A 19,393-nucleotide genomic window follows, 5' to 3' on the forward strand; every position below is an offset into this window, starting at 1 on the left:
ATTAGCTTCACATATCCACTAGGGGGCATACTCTCACTTCTTGAAAATGTACACTGCTCTTGTGTGAACCCAAACTATTTTGTGACCTGACGTGTCAGCGTAGGCTATTATTTGTATAAATTGGATAAATACTACAAAGTTCAATCGCAAACAAAACAAGTTGTGTATTTATCTGTAAAACGTGGCACAAGGCCTCCAGATAGACAGATATAATCATAGTGTGAAATGCGTACTTCTGCAATGATGATCTGCAGTCCCTCCTTCACAAACGTCACAACTACGGTTTACTATAAAGTATCAGTGAAGGGACTGCGCGCACATTGAGTGCGAGACTCTGGTTGTGCAAAACGGGCAGGAGCGCGAGGGAGACCGGTATTGACTTAACACCAGCAACAGTTGATGAAAAATAAAAAGCAATGGGGAAAGTGAATTTTGTCATGATGAACTAATGAAGAGAGAAAACGGAAGACGTCAAGGTTGTGACAGAACATATGAAGAACAGAAAGACAACAGGTTGATTGAAAAGGGGTCTCAGATAAGATACAATTTCAAGAATGATCTGGACTATTCTTGGAATGCACAGCCGGTTAGCACCCAGATGACACTAGCCCTATCTTGACAAGATGGGATTCCTCGGGGGAAAGAACTCGTTGACCACTTGAATGCAAAGAGATAGAGGGAAACATTTCTCCTGGAATCTAGTCCAAATTATTTGGTGTATTTTTCTGTTTCCACTTTACCATACGTTTAAAAACATATTTCATCATATTATTAGCTAAGCAAGGGCAGATAGAAATATGCATTTGGGCAAAGCACTTCTGTTTTTCCTCCTGTTGAACTGTGTGACAATGACTTTGTCACTATCCACTTGCACCACTGTGGACATAGACCACATAAAGAAAAAGAGAGTAGAGGCAATCCGAGGACAGATTCTTAGTAAACTTCGAATGACCAGCCCGCCGCAAACAGTGGGTCCGAATCAGGTACCGTTTCAGGTGCTGGCGCTCTATAACAGTACGAAGGAGCTGATCGAGGAGTTGGGGAGAGACAGACAGCAAAGTTGTGGACAGGATAACACGGAGACTGAATATTACGCCAAAGAGATTTACAAGTTCAATATGATTAATGGACCACCAGAAAACAGTAAGTAATGTTCATGTATCTATTTACGCGTTTTACTCATGAAGGCCGTTTTTCTATCATGATCATACCAAACAGCTGATCGTGTTGCCACCGTGGCTTCTATTATGTTAGGTATCCTACTGATCAAAAGCCTGATTATTAAATGTAAATAGTCCATTGCTCCATGGTGAAAGGCTAAGCAGTCCAGGTCTGAAGATGCGTCATTTCTTAAACCTGAATGCCACAACTGGTGAGCAGCGCATGCATGTAAATATCAATTGATAGTGGTTTGCCATGAAAATGAGTAAAAATAATCGAGGAGCATACCTCTCCAATAAAGACACAAGACAACAACTTTATGATTTCCCGAAGAAGCCAATTTAGGCCATTTTTTTTTTACTCCGCTTTAAAATATAATTCTTCTGACGCCCCTCCAGAGTACAGAGATGTCTGTGCTGTGTGTAATGCAATTTATCTGTGTTTTATTTATATAACTTGTCATTGTCTCCCTTCAACTGGCCATATGTTAATTCCAGCGGAATTAAATTATAAAAGCATCCGTAGACCTCCAGCATATGCGAAATACTGCAAACACGTAGTGGAAATGTTAACAAATTCTACTAAAGAACGCAAGAACACCTTCGCTTGGCGTGCGTTCCATCCGCCTGAAATGAATTGGCGAACACAATTTAAATGCACACTCGCGTCTCTGAGCAGTGGAAAGACCGCGGGCATTGGAGAGGGCAAAGCAAACAGTCTAATTGGCGTAAGCGCCATTCCTCCCTCATACCTCACTCAAAAGCCATGGGAACTCCCAATAGCGCACACGACCGTCTGAGATGCCATTGGAACCATTTTTTTTCTAGGACTCCATCGATTTGAGCATCCCTCCAACCGCTGTTCCAATTACCCTTTCTTTCCCAAGTCCAAATATGCATTTATCCAAAACCTTTTTTATCAATTGTTTGATTATGTATTGTGTACACTACAGCAAAAATAAGATATTGGTTCTATTGAAAAGTTAAAACACAGCTAATTCAGCTGCAAATTGGCTTGTGCACTAGAGCATAATTGCTAATCCTAGTTGGCATTACCTGTATAAACCACCCACAACTGATTTTTCCAGTCTAATCAGAGTGAGACGTTTATTGGAAGCTTGCCTCTCTATTGCAGTGAGTTTTCTCAGGGAGGGAATTGTTTACTAAGTGGAAGACTTGGAAGCAGGCCTATTCACTGTTCAGGGGCTGAATCATTGCATCATGTTACTACTTTAAGATCAACATGGCAGGTGTTTCATGCTATTCAAAGACCGAGCTGTGCTTCCTCTGGCAACAGCTCAGGCCCCGTGTCAAATCTGTTTCCTGGGTCCCATTTGTGCATCTGACTCTCAAAATAATAACTACTACAACCACATTGATTTAGCGGTGTAGGGACAGGCGCTCTTGTCAGTGTTCCAAACAAGACATTTTTTTTTATCTAAACAAGCAAACACCATCAGATCAAATTCATAGCAAGCAATTCACTGTGTTAGTCAGATTTGATTAAATATAACAGAATGGATGACCTGGAATGACATCCACTCTCACGGGATGGGTTGTAAAAAAAAAAACGGACTGCAAGCCACACCTCCAATCAGCCATGAATATGACTGGCGTATGTCACAGTGTTTCTATGTGTTTCTATGTCTATATACACCATACCACTGCCTATTTCATTTGTTCATTTAGCAAGCAAGACAGCTCATAATCCCGTGACTTTATCACAGTCAACACACTTTTATTTAGTCTTTAATTAGCTTTAAAAAGGCAACATTTTTTCTAAGCCTCAGGGCAAAATGTGTAGAATAGCATGGAATGAGCTATACAATGGCACATTGTCCTCTCTGCCCCATAGCAAAATGTGTATAATTGTAGGAAATTTTATTTTTAAAAGCAACATTTTCTCTCGGCCTCATTACAAAATGTGTAGAGAATAGCATGAGATTAGCTATAAAGCTGCACATTTTTCTCTGTGCCCCATGGCAAAATGTGTACAAAGTTGGCTGCTTTTTGGTGCCCACCCAAATTTCTGCAGTCCCACCCACCAACTAATTTATGGCTATGCCACTGCCTTAGTCCGAGTCCGCAAAACAAACAGAGGTCTGATGTGTGAGCTATGGGCTGCACCAGTCATGGTCAGGAGCCCTGGTCACATCACCCTGTCAGTCACGATCAAAGTAAATAAACAGGGCCTATAGGCTACAGTTGTCACTCATTGTCTATGGGACTAGACTAATTCTTTGTCATACACTTACGTAAAAGTACAATGCACTTTCTTTGTCCCTGTTTTTTGTTTGTTTAATTGTTTTACTTGTTAATGTCCAGATACACCCTCCAGAGTAGACTGTAAGGGAGGGAGAGTGTTTATCCTCTCATTAACAAGGCCTGCAGTTTGGACAAATAACCACTTTTCTCTTCCCTCCACTTTCCATTATGTCATTTTCATAAGAAGTATCAGTGAGTGTAATGTCTGTCACCAAAAATCTAATGTTATTGGTCTCGTACACATATTTTTCAGACGCTATCGTGGGGTGTAGCGAAATGCTTATGTTCCTAGCTCCAGCAGTGCAGTTAAGCCTAACAAAACAATACACAAATATATGCAAAGTCACTTCACCCCCACCCACATGTACAAATGACCTCAACTAACCTGTACCCCCGCACACAGACTCTGTACCAGTACCCCCTGTATATAGCCTCGTTATTGTGTTACTTTTTATTATTACTTTTTGTTTTGGTCTTGGTAAATGTTTTCTTAACTCCTTCTTGAACTGCAAAGTTGGTTAAGGGCTTGTAAGTAAGCATTTCATGGTAAAGTCTACACTTGTTGTATTCGGCGCATGTGACAAAAAGTTTGATTTGATTTGAAATCCCCCAAATAAAAAGGATTTAAGAAATATTAGAACGCGCAACCACGGTAATACAGTAAGGCATATTTTAGATCCATTTCCATAATCTAATGGGTTATACATACACTCTCTTTGGAAAGTGGGAATGTCTTGGATTATTGTCAGTGGTGCTTTTTCACTCTTTTTATTATTCAGTTACAGGGCTGTGTAAGATGAAGCAGAGACTTTTCCTCCCAGACTCATATGCTTTAATAGCTAGAATAATTTGCCAAAATACTCATTGTACCACTAGTTAGGTATCTCTGAATATAAACAGTGTTTATAAACAGTAAAGCTGTGGATATGACAAGTGCAGATGGGAGCCATTTGGCAAACACTGGTAGAGGAGCCAAACTAATGACACAAGGGCCAAGCATCTCCATAACCCACAACAGGTTTGGTTTAGGGATTGAATTCCAGTTGTACTCACTCCTCCACATATATTAGTACTCATTCACTGTCTTTATGTTTGCTGTAACATAGTAAGACTGTCCAAAGGCAACCATTGAACCATCTAAGAAAACCACCTGTTGGCTCTCATAGCTGAAAATTAGGCAGAGACAGGTTTCTTTAAAAGAAAAGCTTGTAGTGAGTGGTCAGTCTGGCATATGGCAATCATTGATTCATCATCGGGAGGATAGAATGATGTGGACCGGAGCTGAGGACAGCAGTGCTTCTGATATATGGAATAGTAGAAAAGTGATGTCATCCCAGGCAAACAGACAGAGTTCCCTGGTCCATTCCGAAAGACGCCCCCCCCCCCAGCCATTTTTCCCTCTTCACCCTTGATCAAGTGGAAAAAAGCTGTCTTACTTCAGCAGAGAACTCCATCACATTATCTCATCTAACGCAGTCAGCCACAGGCTCCATGTGTAGTGACTTACTCAGGAGGGCCTGGTCCACACTAAAGCATTGTGTTGAACCCTTGTGTAGTCTTAACATTCTGTATACTCCCCTTGTACTGAGGGTAAAAATGACTCACCTTCACTAAACCCTAAAATAAAGCAGCTTAATTGAATTTTAAACACCAAATCTATTTTTTCATGAAGAAACAACCACACACATCAAAATTTGTTTTCCCTCTTCACAACACAGAAAGATGGGGCGGCAGGTAGCCTAGTGGTTAGAGCATTGGACTAGTAACCGAAAGGTTGCAAGATCAAATCTCTGAGCTGACAAGGTGAAAATCTGTCTTTCTGCCCCTGAACAAGGCACTTAACCCGTCATTGAAAATAAGAATTTGTTCTTAACTGACTTGCCTAGTTAAATAAAGGTTAAAAAAACTTCATTTAATCAGTGGACAACACTCATTTTTATTACATCACACCTGTCATAATTGTTTTCTTTACTAGAGGTTTATTATTATTGCTAAAGGTACTGCAATGGTGTAAAAAAAATAATTAGCAAGAGACAGCACCTGTATAGCCTACGAAAGTAGCAGAAATGTGCATAAAGTAGTTTTGAATGCATTTTATTGAAGGGAAACAATCTTGAACTTTTCTGGCAACATAGTGATATTATTATATACTGTACAATGAGGAATTCAACTACAACATACTAGTCTTCTCCCATTCTTTTTAAACCATTGCCCCACCCACAAGGTGTATAAGCGACAACAATAAGAATAAAATAATAGATACAAAAACGTGAAGAACTTAAATCAGTCAACTCTAATTAAGCACATGTAGGACAGTAATGCAAGTGTGTGTGCATGGATTTTGCAGATTTATTTCTCACATGTGCAGCACAAAGTATTTGTTTTACAGTCCTTCTTTGGGGGGAAGAATTGGCATCTCCTCCTCTTGCCTGCCCCAGCTGCAGCCTCAGGTGGATCAGGACAAGATTCAGCCCCCTGAACAGTTTTCACAAGCGCTGCAGAGGCTCCCTTTGAATGTGTGGGGTTACAAGTGCCTTTCCCAGCTGTTCCAGGAAAAACACCCTCTTGTTCCGCTTATCAGGCATCCAGGTAGGGTCGATCCTGTTCCATATCACGAAGGCATTGTATAAGGACACATCAATGATGTTATGGAACATGACCAGGGACCAGTGGGCAGTCATCCTCCTGCAGCTGTAAGTCCCAATCACCTTATCCAGGTTGTCCACGTCTCCTTTTTTGTGGTTGTAGTCCAGGATGATGGCTGGCTTCCTGTCCTCACGATCGCTGATCTCAGCCGTTTTGTGCAGTGTGCTCAGGAGGACCACATTCTTGTTCCTCTTTGGGAGGTAAGAAACTAGAGTGGTAGTGGGGTGAAGGCAAACGTTTGATGAGAAGGCCTCACTCCCCCTTGTTGCGAGGAGTGCAGGAGGGAGCTCATGCTTGTTCTTTCTAACTATGCCAACCATGGTGATCTTCCTCTTCAGGAGCTGCTGGCTAAGTTCAATCAGTAGCACACAATCTCAATTACTCATATTGTGTGTGTGTTGTGTAAATGATTTTAACTGCCGGGTCACAAATGACCCTAAGAAAATCTTTGTACCCTGGTGGTGTACAGCTTTCAAGGAAATATGAACAAAGGCCATGTTTCACTTTTTCAAATGTTGGGGTCACATCAAATCTTTGACATAACAGTATGTTTCTATGAGCATGATCAGTACTTCAGTTGCAAGAATTTAGAATTTACTGCTCAAGTTATTACATTTAGTCATCTGGAGTTAGCTATATTCTTTTATTGACAGATTAGAAAGCATGATTGGTTACTGATTATTTTAAGATGGAAACGTTAGTTGAAAAACATTAATATTAATGGCCTTCTGGATAAGCCTTAAGATTAGTTTGATAGGTCATTTAAATACATTATAATACCCGTTTTTGCAGCGCCATTGCCATTTTTCACTGGTAAACAAGGTCCAGACTCCTCAGCAGCTGACCAGCACCTGCTTTCTATGCTTCCCATTTCCTTTGTTTACCTTCACATAGCTTTGGAGAGACTGACATCATGGCACTGGGAATAGGCTGATTGCTGGGAGCTTCTATGTCACCTGCCAGGGTAGGGAGGAGCTAGTGTGGTGGGGCATCCCAGACACAGGAAGCAGAGGGTTTGAGGGTGGAGGATGGAGGAGGGCGCAGGGGGAGGAGTGTCTGTCTGGGGTGGAAGCTTTATGAGAAGCTTTAGAGCAGAGATATTTGAAGTCTGTCCCTAGGCCTTCCTATGTGGAGGGTTTCACTACTGTTGCAACCCTTACCTAATACTCTTCTATTGACCATGTTATTGACCTAGAACCCTCAAACTCAACTCTGGACCTCTAAGCCAGTTCCACTGCATTTCTTCATTGTTCCCCCCAATCAGGGACTGATTTAAACCTGGGACACCAGGTGTGTGCAATTCATTATCAGGTAGAACAGAAAACCAGCAGGCTCCGGACTTTGTAGGGTAAGAGTTGAGTACCCCTGACCAAGAACATAAATATATCTGGTCAACTGCTGAACATTTTGACTACATCACACTTCTGTCAAAGTGTTCGTGGATGGTTTCCAACTGGTCCTCAAAAGTCAGCTTTCTCAGCTCCACAGTCCAGACTCTATGAAAGTCATTGACGACATACTGCCAAAGAAAAGAGAGAGGTTACAAAAAGCAGGACCTCAGTTTCAGTCCCCTGGGAAAAGTGGGAGAGGTGTTTGTACCACTTCATGTTAAGTGCCATGAAAACCATGTATTTACATAGTAGTTACATAAGCAGGTGGTTAGTGTAATTACAGTGTAGATGTACAATTCTAAGTAGTACTTTGTGTGTAGTATGTAACTGTGATACCTGTTTGTGGTTTGTCATTACACAACAACAACAAAAAAGTTACTATTTTCACAATGAATCTCAAAAGAACAGTGAACCACCTTGAGAAATGGGGAGGGCTACAATGTAATAAAAGTTTGTCGCATTGACGAATAATCTATTTTGAGGGCCCAGAGAAGCTCTTTGGGACATGTTTTGGTTATTCCAGATAAGGTTCAGGTCCAGATTCCGCTGATATCAGCATCCTCACGCTGCTGGCCTTAGAACCAGATCTGATAATAGAGAGGAGAGAGACTGTCAATGATCCTGCTGTGTATTTCACTCTAATTATACTAGCTATCCCCTGCACTCACAGCCATGGAACAAATTACCTTCAGACCCTTGGCAAAAATAAGCCTTAATGCGAAATCCACCTAAAACCATTGCAATGGGAAAAATGAGGTCATCCAAAAGGAAACTAAAGACTTGATTAGAATTTCAAATCTCCTCTCAAAGTGGGGCTTTCCATCTTCTGTGGGGGAGGCAGAGGGACACAGGAGACGAGAGAGAAAGGGTGTGTGGGACAGGCCAAGGGAGTACGGAGCCCTTATAGATTGTGAGGAAGCACAGGACAGATATTTGGCTAGGGGTGAAGAGTCAAGACTGAAAAGGTCACTTGAAAAAAGTGTGTGTGTGGGGGGGGGGCAGTCAATGGAAATATCGGATAATGGCAAAGCCGCAGTGAAATAGGATTACGGGTCATAGAAAGTTTAGGTAGACGTGTAAGCTCACAATCCATTATACACAAACATCCTTCTCCATTGTTATAAACAGATCTAGATGTCAACCAAAGGTGCAGTGTCCTTGTTAACCACCACAGCGAATCACAGGGTCTCTATTAAAGCTCAGTCTTGGGGTAATAAATTAGCGATGGCTTGGCTGTAAATTAGTGTTTCCACTTAGCTCGTAAAACGCTTGCCGTGTTCTTGTTTTGCCCAACACTGCATGCGCTCGGCCTGTTAAAATAATAAACAATTCAATGGTCTTAGGGTTGGAAAAAAAAGAAACGCTTCCTTGACTGGCAGTGCAACAGGAAGTATTTCAGAAGAGGGCCATCGAGAAGTGTTCTGTGGCTGTTACTGTAACTACTGTACTGTACTACTGAAGCGGAGTTCACTGTCTGCCTTACACAACCACACCACAGGTTGACAGGACTTGTTCCCCTTCCAATTCATTACTCAATTGATGGCTAAGAAAACCTTAAGGCGCTACTCTGTTATACACTCAGCCCCCCTGACAAACAGTCACCGAAGGACTGTCTTTACCCCTTACAAACAACACATTGATTGAACTCGCGTTCTGTATCTACATGCATGTGATTGCACATGTGCGCTGAGCTGGTTGGTTGTTCCAGGGAATGCTTGGCTTCTGTCCTAGCTTTCTGAGCACCTGTTGAGCTCTGGATCGGGAGGGGGGAGGAGCACCCTGCCATCCTAGACCAGCCTATTCAGTTCCACCAACACATGGGACATTTGGTTTTCATTTCATGACTTCAACTTGTTGCTAACTCGCACTGCATGAAGTGTAACCAGATGGCCCAAGGCTTAGTTTTATTCACTGGCAATAGTTAAAGAATGGTTAACTGTATTTTTTCTGTTGTGAACAACATTTGTTTATAGTATCAAACACTACAAAATTCAGACGATAGATAAAAAATTGACAAATCATTTTATTTCAAAACAGATTTTAGGCTGTGTACAGAGTGACGACTTTAGTCACAGTCCTGCTGTGTGTAAGCAGGGAGGATTGCATAATTATAGTGTTTTAAGGTGGCTCACCTTGTCTGTGACTAAAGTGTGTTATGCTCTGCAGATGACCTTCCCTACTGCCCCAAGGGCATCACCTCCAAGGTGTTCCGCTTCAATGTCTCGGCCATGGAGAAGAACTCCACCAACCTCTTCAGAGCCGAGTTCCGAGCCCTTCGTGTCCCCAACTCTAGCGCCAAGAGGAACGAGCAGAGGATTGAGCTCTACCAGGTGTGTGAATGTACTATTTCATTCCCACTGTGCTCAAGCATGCAAGGGGGGTCGTGATCCAATTCTCCCATATGGCTCAATGCACATGGGACAGTGTTGGTCTACATGTAGTGTTGGTCTACATGTAGTGTTGGTCTACACCTATTTATACAGGTCCCCTAATTCCCCTCTCCTCTTTTTAAGTGATGATCATTATTCCATGTGCCTCAAGTCAAATGGATTCTACATAAGTCCATTTGTAAAACTTTAAGAGTGTGCTACAGCAGACTCAGAGAATCTCAAGATTACCGTTTTGATAGCGCTCCTTTCACAGCTGTCAATCTCCAAGCTTTTGCCAGCCACCCTTTCTTCGAGTTCCGTTCGATGTTTTCAACAGGGGATTCTGGGATCAGCAGGGATCTGCACCTGGATTTGTGTGTTTAAATGATGTGTGTTTGTCCAGGGATTGTGGGGTGTATGTGGGGTGGCAGGGATGGGTCTTCGCTCAGTTCTCTCATTAATCTCCAGTGAGAGACTTGGAGCCATGATCAGCTGCCAACATTTCCTGCCAGGGAGACAAGCGTCTCCGGCCCGCATACTGCCTGAGGCGAGCTCTGCTCTAGCCAGGGTCGAGCTCAGCTCAGATTGACTGGGGGAGTAAACGGAGCGGCGCCCCCACACATAGCTGGGAGCTGATTGGCAGAGGCTGGCACTGGCCGCACTCTCTCGCTGGGTCTCCTGTTCCCACAGGAAGCCAGATTAGATGCTGACAATGTTCAGGAACCTGGTTATCCAGCCTGCTGTGGGACTAGGCGCTGAGCCCCCAACTTCACTGGCCTCTCCCTGTTCACAGAAACCTTAGATGCTGTTTAAAGTGTGGCTCTCTACATCCTATGCCTCAGTCCCGCAATTTGAGACGTAGAGTAAAGTACACTTTCATGCTGGTATACAGCACATACTCAGAGACGCTCAGATCTGAATCAATGGCGACTCTAGCACCATATGCAGTGCCTCATCCTGACTAGACCAGTGTAAGGAAACCCAGAATGTTGAGAGCCCAATTGTTTGAAGTACAGATGGGAGGGACAGCCAGGTTCTCATTGGCAGTAGGGCTACACACATGCATTAACTTGCAAAATGGGGATATCAACACAGGGAGTCACTTTTTCCATGAGGAGAAGACGTTTGGCCCAGGGCATCCTGGAGCGTCTGGCTCAGGCAGAGCTGGCTGGGTTGCAGTCTGGTGTGTGTATGTGTGTGGGAGAGAGAGAGAGTGAGCATATGCAGCTGGGTCACTCTCTTACCTCTGGCTGGCAGATCCTGCGGCCAGACGACCACATAGCCAAGCAGCGCTACATCGGGGGCAAGAACGCCCTGACCAAAGGAATGCCAGAGTGGGTCTCCTTCGATGTCACAGACACAGTCAGGGAATGGCTTATGTACCGAGGTGAGTGGACTAAAGCCCCAATGTTCCCTGTCTCATACCGTATGTTGCATATCAAATCATGACCAAAGGGTATTTGGAAACTCAAGTTCATTTGGACAAAGAAAAATGGCCTCAAAGTTAAATACCACTTCCTCTTCTTCCCCTCAGAGACCAACCTGGGCTTGGAGATCAGTGTGCACTGCCCCTGCCACACCTTCAACCCCAATGGTGACATCATCGAAAATGTCAACGAGGTGCTAGATGTGAAGTTCAAAGGTCAGATGACACGAGGTGCCTCATTTTGTATGACAATCGTTTTTGGCTTTTCCACTGCTCTTCACAGCCCCTCTTTCTTTCCGTGCGAGCTCTGATTAAGAAAAAGACCCTCTGAAGTCTTATCCAGTGAACATGGGCCTCAACGGTTGATAGTTATTTGGCATTTTTTTATGAGAGAAAGAGAGAGAGAGAAAATATCATGGGAATACAATTGGTCTGGTATCTCACTTAGAATTGGGGGCCCCTGGTCCTGGGAACACTGCCCTGACTGGCTAGGCCACAAGGAATGTGCTTCCACGGCGCTCAGATGCTTGGCCCCGAATTAAGAAGGGCGTCCGTATCCACCGGCAGCGTCTCTCCTGAGTTCTCTACTGCTTTTGCTATCAGGGGAAGATTGGATGAGCAGACACTAACCCAGGGGGAGGACAGAGGGACCAGCTCTGACTGGTGGAGGAGGAGGAGGAGTGGGGGATGTCTCAAGTCCAGCCTCTCACCAGTGAAGACAATGCTTTTAAAACTTTACAGAAAGTACTACGACTAAAACAGCAGTGATGAATTTAAATTTGGTATAACTTACTCAGACACACTTATGCACAATTTTCTAATGGACTAGGACTGCACTTCAGCTTGAATTAACCAAATTGTCCAATTTTAATATGGAATGGTCTTGGTCTATGTACCATTTCATCCACTGATGACATTTCCCACTGAGACATCTGACATCCCTGGATCATCCTCCTGTAGGTGTGGAGGGTGACTACGATGAGAGTCGCTGGGACCTGAGTAGCAGACTGAAGAAGCAGAAGGAGCAGCTCTTCCCTCACCTCATCCTCATGATGCTGCCCCCTCACAGGCTAGACGCCCAGTCCTCATCCCGCAGACGCAAGAGAGCCCTGGACACCAACTACTGCTTCTCGTAAGTAACCACCTCACTCTAGTAATTCAATCACGATTTTAGAGTGCATGTCATATATTTAGATGAAAACTTGCTGCAGGATGAGTAGACACATTTGTGTCCAAAAGATAAATAGACCCTAATTACTCCTGTAAGCAATATAGTAGGTCAAGGTGGATCTCAAATGGCAATGTGTCTTCTCTCATTTCTAATTTACTTGGCAGAGGAGCATTACGCATATGAATAAGCTGGTTAATTTGCTGTCAGTCTCTGGAAAGGCAGAGGCATTACAAGTTGAGATCTGTCCCTGTGTTAAAGTGTACGACAGTGAAATAAGGACACACCTTCCAGTGGTATTTCTGGGCTTCTCAGACTGCATGCATGTAGTGAAATATACCCAACTTGGAAATAGAGTGTTTCTCCTTCAGGCAATGTGTATAATTTCTTCATAATTATCACTCTCTCTCCCCTGCCTGCTGCAGTAACTATGAAGAGAACTGCTGTGTGCGACCCCTCTACATTGACTTCCGCCAGCATCTGGGCTGGAGGTGGATCCACGAGCCGAAGGGATACTATGCCAACTTCTGCTCCGGGCCCTGCCCTTACCTACGGAGCGCAGACACCACACACAGCTCGGTGAGACACGACACCACTAATGTACACCACTAATGAGACACGACTTGTACACCACTAATGACTCATTACCCTGTGTTACAAATATTATTAATCACACAAACACCTCTATTCCCCTTTAGATGCTGAGTCTGTACAACACCCTGAACCCTGAGGCGTCTGCCTCTCCCTGCTGTGTGCCTCAGGACCTGGAGCCCCTCACCATCCTCTACTACGTGGGCCGCACCCCCAAGGTGGAGCAGCTCTCCAACATGATCGTCAAGTCCTGCAAGTGCAGCTAAGGGCCCCAGCCCAGCACACTGGGATCTGACAGGGCCTGCACGGCACTGAGGGAGTGGAGGGTGGCGTGCCGTCTGTCCCACCACCAAGAGTACCTCTGTCCACCCTCAACACTCTCCACCCTCCTCATTCCTCAGCCGAGCACACGCAGAGGGCCTGCAGAGAGACGCAGTCCACCACTCTACCCACAATCCCCAGGCTGTGTGTCCAAATGACTTTCAAATACCACTCCAGACCCAGCAATCTCAACGTCAACATAACTTTTTATTGGCCTTTTACAATGGCATTTTTCTTTTCAACGTCAAGTGTATTCCTCATTCTTTTGTCAATATTTCAGCCTTCTGAACTGCCCGTACCTTTGTGCCATATGACCACGGGCATTCAAAGCCAACCTCTGAACAGTGGAAAAGAACAGACGAAAGCTGTTCGAGCCTTGACCACTGCCTACTCAAGGACACACCGTAGTTGCAGTCAAAAAGAGAGACCCACTGAGAACCTGGATTTACAGTGCAAATGACTACATCAAAGGGGCTAAAGCAAAAGCTCTGTCAGGCTTTTGAAGCATCCTTTTGATTGGAGACATAACACATGGCCTTGACGCACAGAACAGACTGTCTATGCTGGAAACTAGCGTGGTGCGCACCACAGCTCCCTTACATTGTTCTTCTAGGACAGATGCTGATGGACTCAAGTTACCGGTATCTTAGGAGAAATACAACATGCTGGAAAACAACTTTTATTCAACGACGTATCTTCACGGTTATGTTTACCTCTAATATGCAACAGAATCATGTTTTTAGGGATTTCTTTCCCGCAAATGGAGCAGACTTTTCTGTTGTACAAGACGATAAATGTCACTAAGTGAACGTGTAAATGTTTTTATTGCTATTACTCTTAAACACTTTTTTAAAATAAAAAAATAGTCTTGGAAGAACAGATGTTATTAAATGTTTGTATCTGAAAGTAATCATAATTTGTGGATATCAGTGTATATTCAGCATTTAGGCACAGCTCAACAATACAGATATTCATATTGAGGTCCTAGTCCTGAAGCGTATTGATAAAAAGTGTTCACTTTCATAGGTGCTAGAAACTTTTGTACTTTTTATTTTTTTATTTTTAAAGATACACTGCAACCATTTAGAGTACAAATAGACACTGGCATGAACAACACATTGCTACCCATATTAATGAACCTGCTTTGAAATGGTCACTATTGGTCACCACAATGTTTGGTCCTTACAGTACAACAGTTGGAGAGACACAGGCAAAAGGCTATTAATAAGTATTACCTTGCAATACATGCACAACCCACCGTTTCTACTCTAGATAAGAGCATGCTGTCATAGGTTTCGTACTTGTCAATCAACACCAATCACATTTCTGAATATAAATTAAATATTGAGAACATTCTCCATCTGTGTAATGGACAGTACTTCTGCCAAAAATCAAACCCTGAGTACGTTCACTACAAAAATATGCTCTGAGCATAGGGGCCATGAGACAGACATTCAATAGTTTTTTACCTCTCAGGTTGTAAAGGTGCCAACGCACTTTAAATGTTCAACATCGTCATTGCGTTACAGCAACACACTATAAAGTTAAAGCCAATTACAGTGCAGAGTTCTAACATTATAAACATTATACCTACAGTACCGTTCCAAAAATTTGGGGTCACTTAGAAATGTCCTTATTTTTGTCCATTAAAATAACATAAATTATGTTAACACAGCTGAAAACTGTAGTGCTGATTAAATAAGCAATAAAACTGGCCTTCTTTAGACTAGTTGAATATCTGGTGCATCAGCATTTATGGGTTCGATTACAGGCTCAAAACGGCCAGAAACAAAGAACTTTCTTCTGAAACTCGTCAGTCTATTCTTGTTCTGAGAAATGAAGGCTATACCATGTGAGAAATTGACAAGAAACTGAAGATCTTGTACAACGCTGTGTACTACTCCCTTCACAGATCAGTGCAAACTGGCTCTAACCAGAATAGGACAAGTACATTAGTGTGTCTAGTTACAGAAACAGACGCCTCACAAGTCCTCAACTGGCAGCTTCATTAAATAGTACCTGCAAAACACCAGTCTCAACGTCAACAGTGACGAGGCGACTCCGGGATGCTGGTCTTCGAGGCAGAGTTCCTCTGTCCAGTGTCTGTGTTCTTTTGCCCATCTTAATCTTTTTTTTTTTATTGGCCAGTCTGAGATATGTTTTTTTCTTTGCAACTCTGCCTAGAAAGCCAGCATCCCGGAGTCACCTCTTCATTGTTGACTTTGACTGGTGTTTTGCGGGTACTATTTAATGAAGCTGCCAGTTTACGCCATTGGAACACAGGAGTGATGGATGCTGATAAGGTGCCTCTGTACACCTATGTAGATATTCCATTACAAATCAGCCTATCCAGCTACAATAGTCATTTACAACATTAACAATATCTACACTGTATTTCTGATCAATTTGATGTTATTCTAATGGACAACAAAAAGAGTGCTTTTCTTTCAAAAACAAGGACATTTCTAAGTGACCCCAAACTTTTGAACGGTAGTGTATATCACTACTGTAAGCCCTATCGCACAAAGAATGGCAAAATAGGTGCACATCACTACAGTTCATAGTGGAAAATGCCTTGTATATACTGTTCCTGGAGAGCTACCCTCCTGTCGGTTTTAGATCCAACCCCAGTTGGAACTAACCTGGTACAACTTTTCAACCAGTTAAATATTAGAATCAGGTGTGCCAGGACGGAATCTCTCAATGAACATGGTTGGAGCCATGCTGTAGAGTATAGACAAACCATGGAGTGAAAACGTGAGAACTGTAAAGGCAACAATAAAACTCATTCAAACAAATGTCCTGCTAGCCAATGTAACAAGTCTTCGTGAAAAGAGGAATCCCTTCAGTATACATGATTGGAAACTGTTTGTGATACTCTCAGATAAATTAATTAATGAGTGAATGGGGGGTGGTTGGTTCCCAAACAACTTCAAAACTGCCTTACCTGACAGGAGTTCCTTTCCTTGCTCATTTCTAAATAATACAAGAGATCATTGAGACAATCTCTAAAATACTGATCAATTGCAGACGATATCTATTGCCATCCTAAACTTGCCTACATTGCAAACCTGTTTTTGAGGGGAGTGGTGGAGCACTTCTCCTTGGCTGTACAGTAACTGCTATAAAGTATAAAGAGTATACTCTGAGATCCAGTATTAGTGCCCATGGGGGCTCTGGTGGGAACCAGCTGTTGCTGTGTGTTTGTCTTTCTATAGCATAGACAAAAAGACAGACAGACAGCAGACTGACAGCAAGGGAAGAATGAGGGAGGACAACTGCTGCGATAGGGGTTATGGAGTAGAGGCCGGGTGGTGGGGAGATACAGAAGGGCACTGGAAAGTATTGGGCTGTGCAACGGATCCCGACCTGCGTCAGACAGGGATTCCTGACAGGAGAGGCTATCTTTAATGTTTGCGGCTCCTTCACATAGTGTAGTAACAAGCCCTGATGTGATGTCAGACATACCGTCATGCTGTCACAGTGGTGGTATCGGTCTGTTGTTTCCTACCCAGCATGCACCTGTGGTCATATGCAGATACACCTCTGTCGGCAAAGTGGAGTGGCGTCACTCCCATCCTTTCTCTGTCACCTGAGCTTGGTCCTCTGGCCCTGAAACAGTTGTACACAGAAAGACCTGCAGAGGAAAGAAGATAACTGACATGAACACAATAACTCCATTGGGGTTAACATCTAATGTTGCCATTTAAAGGCCCGCTCTTCATTGTGCAGTAGTTAGAAACTATACTACCGTGGGAGCCGGTCAGGGCAAAAGCTGTGGAAGAATGTACTCCATAGTGATGACTGGTGTATCTTACACTTCAAAAAGGAGCATTTGGAGCCAATTTCAAAGACAAATAGTGTGAGGAGTTGAGCCAAACTTGAAAAGTTCTATATGGGATTTTATGGTTGCAACAGTATGCTAGATGTTTAAATTGTTATAGGGAGAAGAATGAGTCTGAGAACTATTAGAAATATAATAGTCTGAGGTATTGGATATAGAAATATTTGCTAAACATTATAAAGTTTCAAAGGAATGTGCAAAACCAATGGAGAGAGAGGAATCAGCTGGCACACTGTCCTGGTAGGGCTGTGTTACTTTTCATGGCCAACGCAAGTGGACCGGCCCAGGCAGCCACTGAACATCAGCCCCTGTCCTGCTGTCCCATCACCCCTTGCCCTCTTGCATATCACCTGGCCTAGAGCCAGGCATCCAGTATAAAAGGAATTCCAAGTACAGTTGGAGCTGCTATGTTTGTGCTCCCAAACAGTATTCCCTTTCATTCCCTCTCAGCAGACTGTTTATTTTGGTGCTCTTTTACACTGTGGGGCCTGACGGAGCTGGAAAGCGAAAACATCTCCCCAACTTCCAATCCGATGACATGACCGCTGGAAGTGACTTATTCTAGCTCAGCAAAAGAAAGAGAGAAAGGCCAATATTCCCCTTCCATTTCCCCCTGATAGTAGCCTAATGCAGAACAAAACCTAATGAAACACAAAGCCGCAAAACAGATACTAGATTACTGTGAGAAACCAGGACCTGATAATTTTCTGAATTGAACATGACAACTGGGTAAAAAATATGCCAAGTGAGGAAACTAGTTGAAAAACAAGAATTTGAGTGATGTGTCTTTACTTGGTTGCAGGGTTGGGAATTAACACCGCCACACGCCAAATGCGGGTAGATTTTCTCATTGACGAGTAAGAATGTATATTAAAAACAAACAAAAAAAAACATTTGAAATTAGAATAGGCATTGGTCTGAAACTGAAAATGAAATAAAATTCACATGAGTATCACGATGACTATTCCACCTATGCTCTACTAAGATTTTCCAGCATGCAGCTTTGACCTACAGTAGCTGTGTCGGTATTGTACCTCAAACTACACTAATGTTCAAAAGTTTGGGGTCACTTAATGAAATTAGTTGCAAAATGAATAGGAAATATAGTCAAGACAAGGTTATAAAAGCAAATAGGAAACAGCTCACCCAGAGGTGGCGCTCCTAGTGGCCGGAGACTTTAATGCAGGGAAACTTAAATCAGTTCAACCTAATTTCTATGTTAAATGTGCAAAGGAAAAAAATCTAGATCACCTGTACTCCACACACAGAGACACATACAAAGCTCTCCCTCGCCCTCCATTTGGTAAATCTGACCACAATTCTATCCTCCTGATTCCTGCTTACAAGCAAAAATTAAAGCAGGAAGCACCAGTGACCCCCCCCCCCCCCCACCCCCCTTGGGTTGTGCCGTGGCGGAGATCTTTGTGGGCTATACTCAGCCTTGTCTCAGGATGGTAAGTTGGTGGTTGAAGATATCCCTCTAGTGGTGTGGGGGCTGTGCTTTGGCAAAGTGAGTGGGGTTATATCCTTCCTGTCTGGCCCTGTACGGGGGTGTCCTTGGATGGGGCCACAGTGTCTCCTGACCCCTCCTGTCTCAGCCTCCAGTATTTATGCTGCAGTAGTTTATGTGTCGGGGGGCTAGGATCAGTTTGTTATATCTGGAGTACTTCTCCTGTCCTATTCGGTGTCCTGTGTGAATTTAAGTGTGCTCTCTCTAATTCTCTCTTTCTCTCTTTCTTTCTTTCTTTCTTTCTTTCTTTCTTTCTTTCTTTCTTTCTTTCTTTCTTTCTTTCTCTCTCTCGGAGGACCTGAGCCCTAGGACCATGCCTCAGGACTACCTGACATGATGACTCCTTGCTGTCCCCAGTCCACCTGGCCGTGCTGCTGCTCCAGTTTCAACTGTTCTGCCTTATTATTATTGGACCATGCTGGTCATTTATGAACATTTGAACATCTTGGCCATGTTCTGTTATAATCTCCACCCGGCACAGCCAGAAGAGGACTGGCCACCCCACATAGCCTGGTTCCTCTCTAGGTTTCTTCCTAGGTTTTGGCCTTTCTAGGGAGTTTTTCCTAGCCACTGTGCTTCTACACCTGCATTGCTTGCTGTTTGGGGTTTTAGGCTGGGCTTCTGTACAGCACTTTGAGATATCAGCTGATGTACGAAGGGCTATATAAATACATTTGATTTTATTTGATAAAGGGTAGAGCT

General features: G+C 43.3%; 1 protein-coding gene and 1 long non-coding RNA gene across 3 annotated transcripts in view; one reads left to right on the plus strand and one right to left on the minus strand.

Annotated features, from left to right (window-relative positions):
• The first annotated feature begins 332 nt into the window (after positions 1–332).
• Positions 333–14,453, plus strand: LOC124046457 (transforming growth factor beta-3 proprotein-like). The gene is made up of 7 exons (XM_046366845.1): positions 333–1,143; positions 9,629–9,792; positions 11,089–11,218; positions 11,366–11,473; positions 12,218–12,389; positions 12,851–13,004; positions 13,124–14,453. Exons 1-7 carry the CDS (start codon positions 798–800, stop codon positions 13,280–13,282), a joined length of 1,233 nt encoding a protein of 410 aa, XP_046222801.1. The 5' UTR covers positions 333–797; the 3' UTR covers positions 13,283–14,453.
• Positions 5,896–19,393, minus strand: part of LOC124046458 — a 29,520-nt gene continuing 16,022 nt past the window's right edge. Inside the window, exons 3-4 of one of the 2 annotated variants that reach the window (XR_006841017.1) lie at positions 16,806–16,974; positions 5,896–7,590 (exon numbers count right to left, since the gene is read on the minus strand). This is a non-coding gene — a long non-coding RNA (uncharacterized LOC124046458). Of the gene's footprint in view, positions 8,050–16,805; positions 16,975–19,393 lie in introns of both variants that reach the window. The other variant, XR_006841018.1, reaches the window with a different exon arrangement.

The sequence above is a fragment of the Oncorhynchus gorbuscha genome, linkage group LG10 (genome assembly GCF_021184085.1).
Source record: "Oncorhynchus gorbuscha isolate QuinsamMale2020 ecotype Even-year linkage group LG10, OgorEven_v1.0, whole genome shotgun sequence".
Classification (NCBI taxonomy): domain Eukaryota; kingdom Metazoa; phylum Chordata; class Actinopteri; order Salmoniformes; family Salmonidae; genus Oncorhynchus; species Oncorhynchus gorbuscha.

Excerpts from the sequence above, each read along its gene's own strand:
- LOC124046457 (XM_046366845.1), top strand. The coding sequence starts at position 798 with ATGCATTTGGGCAAAGCACTTCTGTTTTTCCTCCTGTTGAACTGTGTG. Across the intron at positions 9,793-11,088 it reads AGAGGATTGAGCTCTACCAG|ATCCTGCGGCCAGACGACCA; the intron begins GTGTGTGAATGT and ends TCTGGCTGGCAG. Across the intron at positions 13,005-13,123 it reads CAGACACCACACACAGCTCG|ATGCTGAGTCTGTACAACAC; the intron begins GTGAGACACGAC and ends ATTCCCCTTTAG.